At 39.5% G+C, this 20,110-nt stretch overlaps 1 protein-coding gene across 10 annotated transcripts in view; it reads left to right on the top strand.

Moving 5' to 3' along the window:
* Positions 1-20,110, top strand: part of LAMA2 (laminin subunit alpha 2) — a 767,184-nt gene that overhangs the window by 721,591 nt on the left and 25,483 nt on the right. For all 10 annotated transcript variants that reach the window (XM_063443147.1, XM_063443149.1, XM_063443146.1 and 7 more), the window contains 4 exons: positions 4,326-4,493; positions 9,602-9,747; positions 15,645-15,821; positions 16,317-16,530. In XM_063443147.1, coding sequence (XP_063299217.1) covers positions 4,326-4,493; positions 9,602-9,747; positions 15,645-15,821; positions 16,317-16,530 — 705 coding nt within the window. The remainder of the gene's footprint in view (positions 1-4,325; positions 4,494-9,601; positions 9,748-15,644; positions 15,822-16,316; positions 16,531-20,110) is intronic.

The following is a 20,110-nucleotide window of genomic DNA, read 5'->3' as shown; positions in this document are numbered from 1 at the left end:
GGGGGAGGACAGTAGGTCCCCCTCTTATTACCATTATGGCCCCCACCCGCCGCCCAGGGGTGGGGGCCGGGGGGGGAGGACAGTAGGTCCCCCCCTCTTATTACCATTATGGCCCCCACCCGCCGGCCAGGGGTGGGGGCTGGGGGGGAGGACAGTAGGTCCCCCCCCCTCCCTACTACTATCATGGCCCCCACCCGCCGCCCAGGGGTGGGGGCCGGGGGGAGGACAGTAGGTCCCCCCCCTTTATTACCATTATGGCCCCCACCCGCCGCCCAGGGGTGGAGGCAGGGGGGGAGGACAGTAGGTCCCCCCCCCTCATTATCTTTATGGCCCCCACCCACCGCTCAGGGGTGGGGGCCGGGGGGGGGGACGACAATAGGTCTCCCTCCCTTATTTTACTTTACAGCCCCCACCCGTCGTTTAGGGGTGGGGGGAAATATTTTTTTTATTTTTTTTTTACAGTGAGCAGCCACAGGCTGCTCACTGCTTACTAGACATGCCCCTACTCGCGGTATAGCGAGTAGGGGCATATTATTTACTAATACCAAGTCATTTTTACTTAGTGTTAGTAAATTTGGCTGAAAGACCAATTTAGGTCTTTCAGCCTTTTAGTAGATAGCTCCCTGATACCGTGGGAATTAGGGAGTTATCTACTAAGCGGCTGCAAGATGCAGCCACAGCAATGAATAGGATCAGAGTTTCATTCATTTGAATGAAATTCCGATCCGAACAAAGTACCGAATTGCATCCTAACACCAATGGAGAAACAGTGCTCATTCACTTAGGATGCAATTCGGCAGTTTTGCCGGCGTTCTGTCTAAGTGACAGGACGTTCGGCAATACTGACAGGAAGCATTGTGGGAACTGGGAGGAAAGCTAGGGATCATGGGAAAATTGGTCTGACCAGCGGAAATGAAGCACACTTTGCTCCTCCGCTGGTCAGAGCTGGTCAAGCGGAGGAATCCTCCATAAGACAGAGTCCCTACTTTGTCTTATGATTTTAAAGAAAACTAAAGAAGAATGGAAGAAAAGAATAACAGATCCCGAGAGAGGGGGAGAAGAGGAAGAGATTGAGGAAAGGTAAGTTCGGCATGACAGTGCCGCTTTAAATCTTTTCCTTTAGATTTTTTTTGCATTGGGAGTGTACCACCTAAAAAAAAAAAAAAAAATAAGATTACTCTAACCAAAACCTTTATAAAAACAATGTTTTTTGGTTGGAGTAACTCTTTAAGGCTTACTAGCTGCTTTAACTTGCCACTGAAGATTTTGGCACAACAGTGTATACTAGAGTGCAGTGTATAGAATATACTCTGGTGCAAATCTGATCAGTTTGATGCATTTGAGCGGTCATATCTGCAATTATGTGAGATGGAAGGCTTTAAAAAAATACAACTAGCTTGAAGCATCCAGATTCAAAATTGCCTTTGGGAAACCATGCTACTTAGAGAGAGTTGTGACTCTAGGCAAGGCAGTGGGACACTTAGCACTGGAGATGGAAATCAAAACAATAACAACAGAATATGACCTCAATAGCACATACATTATTATTTTTTCACTCTAGCTTATGTTACTTTACATCTTTTAGTTTATATGCACCATTATTATGAATGTGATCTTCTTTTCTGCACCATAAATTAAACTGAATGTTACTAAAAAAAATACATAGAACTAACTAACTCCCTTCCCTCCTCCGTTAGATGCTCACCCAGTCTCCACTCTTTCAAAAAATCATTAAAAACCCACTTCTTCATAAAAGTGGATCAATTAAACTGTTAATAGCTCCAGACTGATTCCTCTCTTGCAACTGTCACTAGTCTAATACTATCCTTTCCTTTTTGTGTCACTTTACCCCACTACATCTAGCATGTAAGCTCATTGAGCAGGGCCCTCAACCCCTCTGTTCCAGTGTGTCCAACTACATGTCTGTTCGTCCACCCATTGTAAAGCGCTGCGGAATTTGATGGCGCTATATAAATAATAATATAATAATAATAATAATAATAATATATTGAAGAAGTGGGCATGAGGACCTGCAAATTTATATACATTTTAGAATTTCATTCAAGACTGAAACAGGTTTTCCCTGAGGGTGTAGAACTTTGTTTTTCAAAGTATTCTAATTTAAAATGAAGAAACAACTCTTGTGACAGTTAATTAAATTTGTTGCTGTGATTCAAATACTTAGCACTGAAAATAAATAAAGGCATAGATTTACAATCCTGTTTCATTTTGTTCACTACCTTTTTATTGTGTTATAATATTACCAGCATCCTAGTCAGCAGAGATCAGTTTACATGGTTTATGAGTATGACTCATGAGGAAGGTTATAAAACTGGTTTATTGTGAGCAAGAAATAATGAAGCAAGTTCTGTAGGGTGTTTTCATGGCCATGTTGACCCATGGAGTGCTGATATAGTTAGAAGTGATTTGCAGTAAGCAGATTTAAGAAATGTATTAAGATGAGAGGAGCTTTCATTCTTAAACACAGTTAGAATTGCTTATAAGGAAAAAAAAAATAGATGAAAAATAATTCACACACTTATAACCGATGCAGGACTCATGTAGGCAACTGTGTTTTGTCAGGTCTGTGAAAAAGAACAGATTTATAAAATATCCCAAGCTGAGTACTAGGAAAATGTCTGGTGACTGAGTTACCCATTAGTTCATCTTAGATCTTAAAAGGTTATGTACAAAATAATAATTGTGACTGTGAGCACCAATGTTTCTACAACTCATAACTGCATAGATATTAGACTTGTGCATGGTGGGAAAATTTGGTTTGGCGAATCACTTCATCTGAAAATAAAATTCAGTTGAGGTAATACAATAGTCATTCATGTGGTGGCTTGACTCTTCCATGCAAAGTATTCGGGGGGGAAACTATTCTGATGAACCAGAAGTGGCAGAAAGTGGGCCAATCAGTGTACTGCAAATTATATTCATATTATTAATATTTTATTGAACACCAATAGGTGTATTTTACCACCATTTGTTTTTCCATATCAAGAGAGGAAAAAGAGTAGCAGTAAAAAAAAAAATATTTATATTTTATATTTTGTATTAAATATATTTTATATATATATATATATATATATATATATATATATATATATATATATATATATATATATATATATATATATATATATATATATATATATATATATTACTGCTCATCCTTGTTTCTCTTGTTTCTCTTCTCACTCAATCTGTCAATAACATTAACATTTTGTGGCTGTCCCCTAACCACAATCATCTTTTTTTCCAATCAATCATCTTTTTTTTTGGTGCCATGGAGGGAACTCCGAATCATGCTCATTCATTGCACAAGTCGTTTGTTAGGTTATGTGTCCATATGGTGCTCCTTAGCTACAGAATTCAGACAACCGATCAATCAACCTAAATTTGGACAAATTGAAAACCAATGCACAGGCTTAATAAATATGACAATACAATATATAAGTTCTTGAGCTAAATCAAAAAGGTTTCATATCCAAATGGGCTGCTTGCTTTTTACAATTTTACTGGCACACAGATCATCACTGCTGTATATTTGCATCTTCTAAGACCACTACAATGTAAAATCTGCAAAACTGCTTAATCATATGCTATAGCCCAAAATGTTAATGCAAATGTACGCTTTCTACTGTCTAGTTGACTGCCGGATGTTTTTTCACTGAACTTGTTACTTTGCTGCTCATATTTAACAACTAGTTATTTAGACTCTGATCACTTTATTCTAAAGTTACTCTCATTAATCTTTCAATTAAAATAACATTGTTCATTGTAGTTCTGTTCTGAAGCCCTTGGGTATTTTGGACCCTATTCCAGCTCCCTTGTGTTATTTCACTTCCCCAAGTCATGGTCAACTCATTCTGGGTCCATTGCAGCCTACTTAACTCCCCTCCTAGTCCAGCAGCAATTTATACTCTTTTTTTTTTTTCTTCCCTTTTCCATTTCAACTTACTTCTAGTCCCTCAGGCAGTTGTTTGTGTAGCCACATGTGTGAATGTCATCATACCGACACTATAAATAGTGCACATTTTCTGGTATTTGATGGAAAAGCAAGCATCTGGAAATTAAGCTATCATGGTTGACCTAATACATTTCTGATTGTTTGTTTTAAAATATAAAACATATGAACTGATTTATTTATCCATTGTTGTTTTTATCCTTTAATCTCTATAGAAAAAAGGGCAATCTAAAATTGTAAAAATGTGTTTGCTGTGTTGTCCATGTACATAACATGTTTGACGTAGAGCATTTAATATTATACTGTTTTTTTTTGTATCGCTTATAATTCATTTTTGTTTTTGTCACTCTAGAAAGTGTATGTAGTAAGTTTTCCAAAGCCTGGATATGTGGAGTTGCCACCAGTGTCCCTGCCTGCTGGTACAGAGATTACCTTGTCATTCAGCACAAAAAATGAATCCGGAATGATCTTGTTTGGCAATGGAGGGAATTCAAGAAGGAAACGTAGACAGAGCAGCCAGGTAAAAACAGACAACGTTATTAACATCATATATGTTATTGATAGTTGTAAAGTGTAATGTAAAGTGTTTCACATAATGGTATATCATAAGCCAGCCTCATAAACGTCTTTTTTGTTAACTTTAAAATTATTATTGATTTTAAAACTTAGAGAGGGAAACCAAAGACAGAAAAACGTGAAGGAGGGAAAGTTGGGGTCCAGAAATAATACAGACATAACACTACGGGAATATAAATATTGAGGTATACCACAATCTACAGTGCATGAGACAAAGTGCAGGTCATAACCAGGGGTCAAGTCCTGGGGAAAAAAGTGTGGGAACTCACCCAAGATTCCGCCTCCCCCCTTAAAAAAAAATTACACTCCTATGCATATAGTGCAGTGCAGGGTGTGTATAATGAATGTAGTGTGTTTGTAGTGAATGCAGAGTATGGATAATGAATGTAGTGTGTTTGTAGTGAGTGCAGTGTGTATAATGAATGTAGTGTGTTTGTAGTGAGTGCAGTGTGTATAATAAATTTAGTGTGTTTGTAGTGAGTGCAGAGTGTGTATAATGAATGTTGTGTGTTTGTTGTGAGTGCAGTGTGTGTATAATGAATGTAGTGTTTGTTGTGAGTGCAGTGTGTGTATAATGAATGTAGTGTTTGTAGTAAGTGTAGAGTGTGTATAATGAATGTAGTGTGCTTGTAGTAAGTGTAGAGTGCGTATAATGAATGCAGTGTGTTTGTAGTGAGTGCGGATTGTGTATAATAAATGTAGTGTGTTTGTGGTGAGAGCAGAGTGTGTATAATGAAGTGTTTGTAGTGAGTGCAGTGTGTATAATAAATGTAGTGTGTTTGTAGTGAGTGCAGAATGTGTATAATGAATGTAGTGTGTGTGTAGTGAGTGCAGTGTGTATAATGAATATAGTGTGTAGTGAGTGCAAAGTGTGTATAGTGAATGTAGTGTGTTTGTAGTGAGTGCAGAGTGTGTATAATGAATATGGTGTGTTTGTAGTGAGTGCAGAGTGTGTATAATGAATGCAGTGTATGTAGTGTGTTTGTAGTGAATGCAGAGTGTGTATAGTGAATGTAGTGTGTAGTGAGTGCAGAGTGTGTATAATGAATGCAGAGTCTATATAATGAATGCAGAGTGTGTATAGTGAATGTAGTGTGTTTGTAGTGAGTGCAGTGTGTATAATAAATTTAGTGTGTTTGTAGTGAGTGCAGAGTGTGTATAATGAATGTAGTGTTTGTTGTGAGTGCAGTGTGTGTATAATGAATGTAGTGTGTTTGTAGTAAGTGTAGAGTGTGTATAATGAATGTAGTTTGTTTGTAGTAAGTGTAGAGTGTGTATAATGAATGCAGTGTGTTTGTAGTGAGTGCGGATTGTGTATAATAAATGTAGTGTGTTTGTGGTGAGAGCAGAGTGTGTATAATGAAGTGTTTGTAGTGAGTGCAGTGTGTATAATAAATGTAGTGTGTTTGTAGTGAGTGCAGAATGTGTATAATGAATGTGGTGTGTGTGTAGTGAGTGCAGTGTGTATAATGAATATAGTGTGTAGTGAGTGCAAAGTGTGTATAGTGAATGTAGTGTGTTTGTAGTGAGTGCAGAGTTTGTATAATGAATGTAGTGTGTTTGTAGTGAGTGCAGAGTGTGTATAATGAATGAAGTGTATGTAGTGTGTTTGTAGTGAATGCAGAGTGTGTATAGTGAATGTAGTGTGTAGTGAGTGCAGAGTGTGTATAATGAATGCAGAGTCTATATAATGAATGCAGAGTGTGTATAGTGAATGTAGTGTGTTTGTAGTGAGTGCAGAGTGTGTATAATGAATGCAGTGTATGTAGTGTTTGTAGTGAATGCAGAGTGTGTATAGTGAATGTAGTGTGTAGTGAGTGCAGAGTGTGTATAATGAATGCAGAGTCTATATAATGAATGCAGAGTGTGTATAGTGAATGTAGTGTGTTTGTAGTGAGTGCAGAGTGTGTATAATGAATGCAGTGTGTATAATGAATGCAGTGTATGTAGTGTGTGTGTAGTGAATGCAGAGTGTGTATAATGAATGCAGAGTGTGTATAGTGACTGCAGAGTGTGTATAGTGAATGTAGTGTGTGTAGTGAGTGCAGTGTGTACAGTGAATTTAGTGTGTTTGTAATGAGTGCAGAGTGTGTATAATGAATGTAGTGTGTTTGTAGTAAGTGCAGATTGTGTATAATGAATGCAGTGTGTGTGTGCTGGATTATGTGTGTGTGTGTGTGTGTGCTGGATGATGTGTGTGTGTGCTGGATTATGTGTGTGTGTGCTGGATTATGTGTGTGTGTGCTGGATGATGTGTGTGTGTGCTGGATGGTGTGTGTGTGCTGGATGATGTGTGTGTGTGTGTGTGCTGGATGATGTGTGTGTGTACTGGATTATGTGTGTGTGTGTACTGGATTATGTGTGTGCTGGATTATGTGTGTGTGTGCGCTGGATTATGTGTGTGTGTGTACTGGATTATGTGTGTGCTGGATTATGTGTGTGTGTGTGCTGGATTATGTGTGTGCTGGATTATGTGTGTGTGTGCTGGATTATGTGTGTGTGTGTGCTGGATTATGTGTGTGCTGGATTATGTGTGTGTGTGCTGGATTATGTGTGTGTGTGTGCTGGATGATGGGGGGGATGCATTTGCTTTTTAACTTTTATGTGTTTATGGTTTTTTTTTACTTTACTCACCCCTCCCTGCTTCTTACCTTGTCAGGGAGGGGGGAGATCGCCTGGTGGTCCGGTGGAGGGTAGCAGCCGCTGCACACAGGAACCCATCACACGCGGCGTTCTTCTCCAGCTCTCTCAGCTTCAACTCTCGCGAGACTCGCCTGTGCGGAGCGTTGCCATGGTAACCCGTGGCAACGCTCTTACAGCTGCGGGTCTCGCGAGAGTTGAAGCTGAGAGAGCTGGAGAAGAACGCCGCGTGTGATGGCCCCTGTGTGCAGTTAGCAGGGCAGGTCCTGCAGGACTGGGAACGGCGTTCCTGCTTTGGAAAAAGTGCAGGAACGCCGTTCCCACGCGTTCCTGCAGGACTCGAGCCCTGGTCATAACCCTCATCAACTTCTTCACAAGTGAATATTCTGTATCTTATGCTCCTTGCATATGGATCTTGTAATTAATATATATATATATATATATATATATATATATATATATATATATATAATTTGTTTTAATAGTATTGATGCAGAAAGACTGACAAATAAGTACTAAGTCTTATTACATAATGCCTGAAAAATATATTCAAATAATTCTTACTATGAACATTACTATATAATATTTTATTATTGCAATATGATATGATATGATGTATTTTTTTTAATATATTTTGGTGAACATTCATTCTGATAAAATAGAAAGGAAGACCTACGGAATTCTATTGTTCCTGCAATTTATCTAGATATTCTTCAGAATCTATTCTGGTTGTATTAAGCTTTAATCTAAAATAAACTCTTACACAGCAAACTAGCATAACATCTGGGAATATGCTGTAATACGTACTTAATTAAATTGCATTTGCCTTTCTACTAGGCATACTACTTAATAAGAAAGACTTTCTTTATTTTAGAATCATGATGCCTAGTTTTAATATACAACCTAACTTCAAAGAAATTGTATTATCTTTGATATACCTATAATGGAAGAGCTTTACTGAGATAATTATTAGACTATATTCACCCATACAACAAGGCTCTTCATTCCATATACAAAAAAAAAAAAAAAAAATCATGAGTATTTAAAAGCCTTAAAGGAACACTGTTGGGTCAGGAACAAAAACATGTATTCCTGACCTTATAATGTTAAAACCAACATTTAGGTGGCTTGCCCACCTTAGCCACCTAAAATGTAAGAAAACAGTAAAACATATCACGGCGATGATATTGCCAGTGACGTTGTTTGCATTTTTCACACACAAAAGGAATTTTCTCTGAGGATATCATTGTTGTGATACATTTTAATGTTCTGAAACACTAATATTTGTGTTCAGCAAAGTCTTCCGAGAATAACAGTGCCCCCCAAGTACAGGATTTATAGCGTTTTTGAAAGTTACAGGGTAAAATATAAGGCTTGAATTTCCTTTTTTTTCTTTAAAAATTTGAAATTGAATTGAATTGAAATTCGCCAGGTTGGTTATGTTGCCTTTGAGAGTGTATGGTAGCCCAGGAATGAGAATTACCCCCATGATGGCATACCATTTGCAAGAGAAGACAACCCAAGGTATTGCAAATGAGGTATGTCCAGTCTTTTTTAGTAGCCACTTAATCACAAACACTGTCCAAAATTAGCGTTCATAATTGTTTTTTGCATGCTAACTTTGGCCAGTGTTTGTGAGTAAGTGGCTATTAAAAAAGACTGGACATACCCCATATTAAATACCCTGGGTTGTCTAAACGACACACATACATACAAAGACACATACATACACAAACAAACACACACACATATACAAAATGTTTTAGTCACTCTCCTGTTTCCTTCCTTTTAGATGCAGGAGGCTGACTTTCCCTGGGGTCCAGTGGTGGGTCAGGTTGATGGGAGTCAGAATTCCCACTCTGACTCCTACCTCTGCTTCCTCCCACGTGGGCTCTGTGTGATTGCTGGGAGGAGTGACTGGGGCAGTCACTTCCTCCCAGCAGTGATTTCATCACAGGGGGCACGGTCGTGCTGTTAAAGCACTGCAGTGCTGACCAGGCCCCCTTAAAATCCATATCCATCGAGTGGCCCTAACAGCATGGGCCACCCGATGGGCCCCTTGAACGTGCAGCCCCGGCGGTCTACAGCGCTGGCTGGGGCCGCAAAACATGACGGCGAGCACCCAGTCGGTAGGGGTCTGCAGGGCGGCCGGGCCCCCTAGTGTGACAGGCCTGGTCGCAGCTGCGACTCCTATATGTTTGCCACTGAGTACAAGTATCTCTGACTGCACTCCACGCTCCTAGTAGCGCTCTAACTTAGAAAGCTGCAACCTGACTTTGCTAGAGGGGAAATACAGTTACAAATATATTTAATATATGTGGGTACTTGTCTGCATTATCAGGATGCCCACCCCGAATTTGCAGCTGGTGTACCGATACATGTTTAACAATGTTCTATTCTTTTATTTTACAGATTTATTATGCACTTGTTCTAAGGAAGGGAAGATTAGAAGTTTCTATCCCTGGTGCCAAAGAAATTCATAGAATCACCATCAGACCTGAGAAAGGAGAATTCCATGATGGCAAAGAACATTCTGTTCGAATAGAAAGATCCAAAAAGTATGTCACAAACATCGAGACTAGGCTGGTTTAACATGGGTTATAAATAGTCAGTCTCTACTATCCTAGACTGAAACTCTTAACTGAACCTGATATGTTGGGTAAACATACATTGGCTCTGTAAGGTCCCTATGGCTTCAGCTGTAACTGATTGCAGCAAGACATAGTCACCCCAAACCTTCTCAGATATCTAATTCCTGTGTGTAATATGACACAACTATGTGTTGACTATTATTAAGTAGCAGGCATAGGTGCCAATGGGACCCTATATACACACAGTTCCTGGTAAATACCAAACTCTTGTGGACATGAGGCAGTCCAGCAATGCCCAGTCTAGCACTTTTCCAGCACCCAGTCTCTGTAAAAACCTGCCATAGCAATTTGAAGTCTCAGCCCATAGTGTAGGGCACATTATTATGTTCCTGGGGGGTAATTTGCATTTAGGGACCATTATGCTTCCTACCCAGAGTTGATGTGGGACCAATACATAAATCTTTGAAACGGTAAGTAGTAGTTCTAGAATAGGCTTAATCTACTTTGACCCTGTTACTCCTCAAAAACCTTACAAAGGCATATGTGGTGGTTGCAGTACTAGGTTGATGTAGCAGGATAAAAGGGGAGTTTTTACAGCAGTAGGACTTGTCAGGTTTGTAAAGTTCAACCTAAAAATATGTTCTTGTGGCATAGCATTGTAGGAGTAAGTCATGGAGAATAAGTCTCTGGAAGTAAAACAGACAATGTAATGAAGGCTCTTAAAGCTGGCAGGAGCATATAAAAGGTTTGAAAAATGAAGACCTGTTCATTTTTGAGCACTGCAGCCAGCAGATGGAGAGTGTAAATTAATTAATTTATTACGTGAGCTTGCTGAAGTGCTCCATGTATTAAGAGTATGTCCTCTGTTTATTCTCTGTTTCAGACAACTGGTCCTGGGTCATGCAAGGGGCACCCCTCAGACTTGGGCCAGACAGTGGTGACAGTGTGATGGTGATTTAAATGGATTTGAAGGGCTGTATGCAGTGCTCAATTTGACTGCTGCATACAGCTCATCTTTTAATCTGAGGCAACTGAATAAATATGTTCCCAGCTGACAGAAGGGAACCTCAGGTATCAGTTTGAAATCAGGGTATCTCCAATCGGATGTAACAGTGTCCTAAAGGTGCAGGATATTCCATGCCATCCTAACATTGTTAAAGCCCACTCCAGAAGGATGACATGGAACATCCTAACATCCATAATGGTTTAAGATGACTGATTTTTAACCAGATTTGGCTTTAGTAAATATGATAATTGACAATCTGTTCAGAATTCAGGCATTTTCATTGAATTGTGTCCATCTAGGCAAAATATGTTTTTACTTAATAACCTTGAGAAAAATGCTTAAATTACCTTAGTCATGAAATATGTAAGGATTTTTTCGTTTTGGAAAGCGATACATTAGAAAGCCAAAAATCATTGTAGTTTGTATTAACATCTGCTTGGGGATATTGTCACAAATGTAAATGTATGTAAATGTAGAAGGGAGCAATCTCAGCTAGACACAACAGAAGCAAGGATTAGTAAACTGAGGCACGAGCGCACAGGATTAGAAGATGTGGAGAGATCAATGCATAACATACAGAACTCCAGAACGCACTTAAAACACAAACATAGCGCAACCTTGAACATGAAGACATTACAAAGTAATAAGTATATTGAATATGACGTATTGAATCCATAGTTTTTTTTGTATTTTATTACTTGCTTCTTAATGCTTGTTTTTCATATTTTACAGTCCAGTGAGTTTGTTTTCCAAAGTTACAGCTGGAGTTTTCAATTGTGTTGATTGCTTTTTCAATTTCAGAGGAAACAGCTTTGCAAAAGAAATGGCAATCCAATCAGAAATAGTGTTTAAGTGGCACTTCAGATTTGTAATTATTGGTTGTATTATCCATTTTATTTTCTAAATATTTAAATGTAATTTTTAATCAGAAAGGTTGAATCTATTTCTTTTAAATTACACTTGCAAACTATAACAGATAGAGTAGAAATCATGTGTTCAATAAAACATTGGAGGTTATGTATTGGAACATAAAAAATCAACAAACCATTGGTCATTTTAAAATCATGTCATTTTTTCATTCTTTTAATTTCATTCAATTCTTTTTTTTTTTTCTCAATTTCTTTACTATTTTATCTTCAAACCAAAATATACACAAGTAAATTGAAAGTGAACACCATGGCTTCACATAGTTCATGAAGGAACATCAAAATAATATACATTTTGGTCTGGCAAATATATGTATAGATTTTATCTACAATCTATTTAACAATCTATTTATGGGGTCTAGCTTGAACTGTAAAATCAGTTCTCAGCAAATAATTAGCATATAGAGAAGTGAGTAATAGAAGAAACCTAGAGAACACTCATGAAGGCTGTCCCTGCAAGCAACTGCATGTTCTCAGTGGCGGATCCAGAGCCTGATCTCGGGAGGGGCACTTGTAGATTATTTAAATAAATAATCCAGACACAATAACCACTACAGCTCAGTTTAGTGGTTATAGTGCCAATAATGCCAAGACCCCCTCCCAGAGTAAGTAGTCAAACTGTTTAAGAACTGTTTGACAACTTACCTGAGGTCCTCTGGGGAATGGGGCTGTAGTAGGGCAGAGGAGCAGTGGTATGTGTGAGTGGTGCAATGTGTGAGGGGTGCAGTGTGTGTGTGTGTGTGTGTGTGTGTGAGGGGGGCAGTGTATTAGCAGTGTGTGTGTGAAGGTTGCAGTGTGTACGTGAGGGCGGCAGTATATGTCAGGGGTGCAGTGTGTGTGTGGGTCAGTATGTGTGTGTGACAGTTACAGTGTGTGTGTGTGGCAATGTATGTGTGTGGGGGCAGTGTGTTTATGGGGGGCAGTGTGTGTATGTGGGGGCAATGTGTTTATGGGGGGCAGGGGCAATGTGTGTGTATGGGGGGCAGGGGCAATGTGTGTGTATATGGGGGGCAGGGGCAATGTGTGTGTGTGTATGGGGGCAGGGGCAATGTGTGTGTGTGTATGGGGGCAGGGGCAATGTGTGTGTGTGTGTGTGTGTATGGGGGGCAGAGGCAATGTGTGTGTGTGTGTGTATGGGGGCAGGGGCAATGTGTGTGTGTGTGTGTATGGGGGGCAGGGACAATGTGTGTGTATGTGTGTGTATGGGGGGCAGGGGCAATGTGTGTGTATGGGGGGCAGGGGCAATGTGAGTGTATATGGGGGGCAGGGGCAATGTGTGTGTATGGGGGCAGGGGCAATGTGTGTGTATGGGGGGCAGGGGCAATGTGTGTGTATATGGGGGGCAGGGGCAATGTGAGTGTATATGGGGGCAGGGGCAATGCGTGTGTATATGGGGGGCAGGGGCAATGTGTGTGTATATGGGGGGCAGGGGCAACGTGTGTGTGTGTGTATGGGGGGCAGGGGCAATGTGTGTGTATGGGGGCAGGGGCAATGTGTGTGTATGGGGGGCAGGGGCAATGTGTGTGTATATCGGGGGCAGGGGCAATGTGTGTGTGTATGGGGGGCAGGTGCAATGTGTGTGTGTATGGGGGGCAGGGGCAATGTGTGTGTGTATGGGGGCAGGGGCAATGTGTGTGTGTGTATGGGGGGCAGGGGTAATGTGTGTATGTGGGGGGCAGGGGCAATGTGTGTGTGTATGGGGGCAGGGGCAATGTGTGTGTGTGTATGGGGGGCAGGGGCAATGTGTGTGTGTGTGTATGGGGGGCAGGGGCAATGTGTGTGTGTGTGTGTATGGGGGGCAGGGGCAATGTGTGTGTGTGTGTATGGGGGGCAGGGGCAATGTGTGTATGTGTGTGTGTATGGGGGCAGGGGCAATGTGTGTATGTGTGTGTGTGTGTATGGGGGGCAGGGGCAATGTGTGTATGTGTGTGTGTGTGTGTATGGGGGGCAGGGGCAATGTGTGTGTAGAAGAAGGATAGGGGGGGGGCTTTTTTTTTTTTAATGTGTGTGTGTTTTTTTTTTTAACATTTAATTAAAATTAATATATAATTTATGTCCCCCCTCCCTTCTTACCTTTACTGGGAGGAGGGGGGACATCTTTCTTTCCCTGGTGGTCCCAGTGGGGATTCCCTGGTGGTCCCAGTGGTAGGAGTGAACTCTAGCCCGCGCTCCAGGGCTAGAGTTCACTCTCGCGAGATTTGGAGCGTTGCCGTGGTAACCGCAGCAACGCTCCAAATCTCGCGAGAGGAGGACCCGGAGGAGCTGCTGGTAACAGCTCCCGGGTCCTCTCTCCCTCCCCTGCCGGTCGGCTGTCAGTAATGTGCCTGCAGACCGGGGAGGGAGATCACTGATCTCCCTCCCCGGTCTGCAGGCACAATGCAGGGCTGGCACTTGGGCAATGTCAGCCCTGCATTAGCCGGCAGGGGAGAATCTCGGGGGGGGCAATTGCCCCGTTGCCCCCCCCCCCCTGGATCCGCCACTGCATGTTCTGTAGTTGTTGTGATATTCCAAGTATGTCTCATAGTTTGCAGAGGAATATAGGACTCTTTTCTGATGGAGATGCTAGGTAATGTAGTCAGTGTGTTGCTGTCATGGTGCTTGAGGATGATGGAAGCACTGAATAACTGGGAAACCATTCTAAAAAAATAGAAAGCAATAAAATATATAAATAATCAATACAATAAATTATTAGTTTATTTCTTAAAGGGACACTATAGTCATCCAAACCACTTCAGCTCATTAAAGGGACACTGTAGGTATCCAGACCACTTCAGCCCATTAACGTGGTCTGGGTGCCAACTCCCATCACCCTTAACCCTGAGCAGGTAATTATTGCAGTTTATAAACTGCAATATTTACCTTGCAGTGTTAAGTCCTCCTCTAGTGGCTGTCTACCAGACAGCCATTAGAGGGACTTCCCGGTTCTTAGATGACTTTTGGTTGTCTAAATGACCATGGACGTCCTCACGCTATGCATGAGAACCTCTAGCATTGCCGGAATCATCATAGGAAAGCACTGAATAATTCTTTCCTACGGGGAGATGATAATGCGAACGCAGCGGGAGGCGCTGCGGGAGGGGGCCTTGACAAAGGGGGAAGCTATAGTGTCAGTAAATAGAGTTTGTTTTCCTGGCACTATAGTTTCCCTTTAATGGGGTCTGGGTGCAATGTTCCTGCCCCACTTGGTCCTGCAACGTAAATCATTGCAGTTTTAGACAAACTGCAACGATTATTTTGCAGGACCAAAACTACCTCTATACCATTTATACAAGGGGTTCTTGGTAATTTATTTTAACAAAAATATATTCTATGTTCACTAATACTGAGATAATTAAAACAGTAGTAGTGAACATGTGTTAGTATAATGTAATTAACAAGCACCTATTACTAATTCAACCAAGAACAGGACAATGGAGAAGGATCAGATTCCTGAGAAAACATGCTAAAAATATCACTTAATGTCAGAACACTATGAAGAGTATTTGCCTTTTCTTCGGTGATATATTTACTGAACAAATGCAAATTGTAACAAAAGGTTGAATATGCTTTAGTAAAGGTTTAGTACGACATGTCTTTTTTTACTGTGTTGTGGCAGAAGAATCAATATAACTGCATGTGGAGACTGGTTTAAATGGTATTGTAAACATCCCAAAACAAATACTACAAGTGTCTGCTGCATCCTTTCGGGAATCTCGGCCTCTGAGATGGACATTTATTTGACAAATACCCAAAGGAGTATTTTTCAGTGTAGGCGTGTTGTGTTGTGCTCCCACAATGTTGGCTGGTTTTAGGAGTATATCTGTTATAAACACAATACATATATATATATATATATATATATATATATATATATATATATATATCATTTAAGTGCTCAACTGCAGGATTCATACAATAAGATTTTTTTATTTTTTTTATATTTCTTCTTTTAGCGCATTTACTGTGCAAGTCGATGAGGACAAAATCCAGACACTGAGATTACCGGCAAGTCAGTCCATTAATGTAACCAAGCTTTTTGTGGGAGGAATACCAGCTGATAAGCAAGCAACTTTGTTCAAGAATATTCCACCATTTGAGGGGTGCATTTGGAATCTCCTTATCAACGCTGTGTAAGACACATTTATTCCCTGTTTGAAATAAATATTGATGAAGTAGTTGATGTTCATGATTATGATAATTATAACCATGTCCCGCAATTAGAATTGCCATAGTTGCCTTATTATTGACTAAACCAAGACACATTGGACTTAAACAAAAAAAGAGATTGTGTTCAATTTAAGGTGTTCAACGGTTGTGCCTTGAGAAATTTATTGTTTAGTATTGTATTTATTTATTCATTGGTGTGCACTGTTTTGTTTATATATAATTTATACACATACAATATAAAAAGTAATTCTCAGATAACTTGAGTGCATCTATCCTGACTTTTTATAAAGGTGTATGACCGCAAGCGTCTCTTGTTTCAGGAAGGTTAGTTATGTCATGGATACCTAAACAAATTTAGATTTTAGCAGTAGTAAAATATTTATTTTTACATAACTTTTTCACTTTAGAAAAACAAAAGAAATGCAATTAAATATATTTTTTTTTACTATTTTTCCCAGACCAATAGACTTTTCTCAGCCTGTATCATTTGAGAATGCTGAAATTGGGCATTGCCCCACCCTGTTGCCAGAGAGAATTACTGAGGAAGATGGTGACAGGGACAGAAATGCTACACAATCACTGATCCTACCTGAAACTGGCCGTGACGATAAAGCCTCCACAACTGCTTCACCAAAGGTCACTCCTGCTCCTCTGCCTGCCATTCCTCCCACAGTAAGCAAAAACAGAATGATTCACATGGTGGGCTTTCAATTGTACATAATGATTGCATGTAATAATATATTTACTGTAAAAAGATCTTCTCAAGTATTACTCAACATTAAAATGATACACACTTGTAGAATGCATTCAGCAAGAAGTCTATATAATTGCTATTTGGATGATTGTGTTTCAGTGTATTATTTATTATTTTGAATATTCAAATAAATGGAAACAAAAAAGGTAGGAAATGCAAAAGACAAAGGTACAACGTGCAATGTAATATAAGAAACCAGGTTAGCCTAATATTGAGTACCAGCATTTATAGATTATTGAATATAATGCACCTGTAGAAATGTATAAAAGCTAGACACAGTTTGCTTGACCAGCCATCATCTCTATTAATATGCAATTTTACTCTTAAAGGGACAATACTAAGTGGCATATAAATGCCTGGGTTTCAAGTTTGTGCTGGGGCAAAAGGGGAGGGCTTGCAAAGGATGCAGCCAGGGTCTGCAGCTTGTTCAAGTTGTTTTAGATATAAAGATAATCACCAAGAAACAGAAAAGACTTCAGGTCTAATGGGTGTTGCCACCTCTTTGGTCTTCTGTCTTTAGGAGTGCAGCGCTGTATATTATGTGAGAGCACAGTAAATTACCTGTGATTCAAAGACAATTATCCTTTATATTATCCAATGTAATGTACATACAAAAGAAAACAGAAATATATACAGATAATTGTGCAGTATGTTAAATACTATAGTGAAGAATTAAGTGAGTAACAGATATATCTACACTCACATTTTATAGAGCCTTTTCAAGTAAATTAAGCTCTAAACTTCCACACGTCTGTGTCTTTAAGGGTAGATCATACGACCCCTCTCTCCAAGGTAAAGTGTGTGTTTTCCTCTCCACAGCGTATATAGAAGACACAGAATTTTCAAACTAAGTGTAGCATCCTTTGTAATATTTCCATACACTTAAAAATAGGTTAAAGTGCTCACCTTGTTTAGAGCCTTTTGGTAACTGGCTCTAAGTATATAGACCTAGTGTCAATTTGTGGGGTGACACTGCCCCTTCCCTGGAATCACTTGTGCTGGATACAGTGGATTGTATAAAATAAGGGAATTTATTACAGAGTATATAAAATCAATATAAAAGTATTTCTAGAAAATAAAAAATAAATAAGAACAAAATATTGCAAGTATTAGTGGTTTGGGAAAAAAATGATGAGTCCACTTTAAAAGCCAAAACACGTTTTGCCGGTAAAAACGGCTTCCTCAGTCAGCTTGTGGGTGTCCTCTTGGTATTCTGTGTTTTAAGCACCCAAAATCCTGCCCAAAATGCCTTCCTCCAATCAGCAGGGTCCTTTGTGTCACGTGACGCGGCTAAAAAGCCAATGCGTCACTTCCGGTTTTTCGGCACTACAAGATCCATAGTGCTTTGCGCTCAGCGCGTCACTTCCGGTTTTTGTCTGGTTATTTGTGGGACGCAAATGAATCACAGGTAATTTACTGTGCTCTCACATAATATACAGCGCTGCACTCTTAAAGACAGAAGACCTAAGGGGTGGCAACAACCATTAGACCTGAAGTCTTTTCTGTTTCTTGATGGTTATCTTTGTATGGTGGGTTTTGAGGAGAACCCATAGAATGTATACAGCAGCTAGAATTTACTGTTCACATTTATTATATAGCGCCACGTATTCCACACCTATTGTAAATATATTCAATTTTGTTTTAGATATACCCCTCCCCACACCCCCAACCCCCCAAAAAAATAATAATAATAATCCAGAAATAAGTGCATGCATGTTTTCAAAAGGATACATCTACTAAATTATTATTAGTTTTTTTATCTCAGTGGACTGCTCCTTTAATTGAATGCGCATTCTATAATAATCTCACATACATGCATATTTCTAATTTCCCTACCTACCTTGCCCCACAAGCCAAAGTGCCCAAGTAAACCTTTCCTATTCCTTGAACATTTATTTATCCAAGCCCCCTTATGTCTTTTCACACTCTTGCTCTCATTACCCTTTCACCCATTCTTGGAGACTTTAATATAGGCATCAATATAATACCACTGATGGTCCACAACTCCTTTGTATGGCTTACTATTTCACCTTACTCAATGACCTAATTAATCTACTGACATATCTAATCTCGCCTTCTCTAATAACTGTTCTAAAACCCATTTATATTTACTGACCATCACCATTATTTTTACTGATATCTATGATAGCAAAATATCATCTACCTAACTGTACCCTCACAGGAACCTCTGCCATCTTGACCTGTAATAATGCTCCACCAATCTCCAATTTTCCCTTTCTCCCATGTCATGCCTCTTCACTAGAACTTTACTACTGTCTCAATGTGTTTTTCCATCTAGGTCTATGGTGCTACTATCAGTTCTTCTACAGGCTCATTGCCATGTTGTTATTTTCAATACTAACTCAGATGCATCAAAAATGCTCACCCATGTTATAATTTCTTGACTACTTCAACCATTCCTAATTTGGTCTTACTCACTGCTAGATTCCCCATGTACAAACCATAAAGAATGCTGCTGCCAAGACCATCTCACCCTCTGTCAGTCTTTACACAGGCTACCTATACATCTAGGGTGTACTTTTAAATTGTAGTGCTTACTTAGAAGTTGGTTCACACATCTGCCACGGTCTATTTATTAATTCTAATACAGAAATGTGTTCCATCTTTGCTCCACTTCTCTTGAAAAGACTCCTGTCATCTACTCAATCTGCATTTCTGACTCTCACGTATAAATCTTTTCTATGATTGCATTCTTCCTATGGAACTCCCTTCTCTATTCAATTAGACTATTCCCCTCTCTCCATTCCTTTAAAACAAATATCTAAAAACTAGAGATGTGCAATAAAATAACTATATTTTCAGTTTTTCTAGATCATTTTTGAATTTCGGATTTAGAAATTAGTAATTTTTTTAATTTAGCAATTGGGCGAACTGAAATTCGATAAAAAAAAAATGTTGGTTAATTTCTAAATTACAGATGACCATTATTCCCTGTAAGTAAAAAATTAATTTAGTATGTGGCAGTTATGAGAAAGCCCTAAAGAGGACAATACACCTAGTGGTAATAACATACTACACACATACTATAGGTTATCTTTTTTTCGACAGTGTGATGATTGAAATGGTGTAATATCAACATTGTCATATTAACCTAGTGCAAGCACAAAGACTGCCAGATTGAAAGTGGGGAAGAATGAATATGAATAAGTGTGCACTTAGTAGAGTGGCAGCTGATTATCAAAATTAATGAATGGCAGCTACCGAAATCAGGTCGGAGGCCCATTCGGTCATTCTGTAATTTATTGACTGATATTCGGATTCAGTCTAATTTGTCCGAATCTGAATCTACATGTCTACTGAAAATACACTTCTTTAAGAAAACATACCAGTCAAGCATTTCATCATGTCCTTGCTTTCTCCACTCCCCACACTTGACTAACCATTATTTTAATATTCATAGATCTAATTTTATTGTAAACTCATCTTGCATTCAACTGTTACTATGCATGAAATGCATTTTACGCTTATATTTTGTGT

Source organism: Pelobates fuscus, chromosome 2, assembly GCF_036172605.1.
Source record: "Pelobates fuscus isolate aPelFus1 chromosome 2, aPelFus1.pri, whole genome shotgun sequence".
In the NCBI taxonomy this organism is placed as follows: domain Eukaryota; kingdom Metazoa; phylum Chordata; class Amphibia; order Anura; family Pelobatidae; genus Pelobates; species Pelobates fuscus.
The sequence above is the reverse complement of the archived record's forward strand: the minus strand, read 5'-3'. Positions and strand labels throughout refer to the sequence as shown.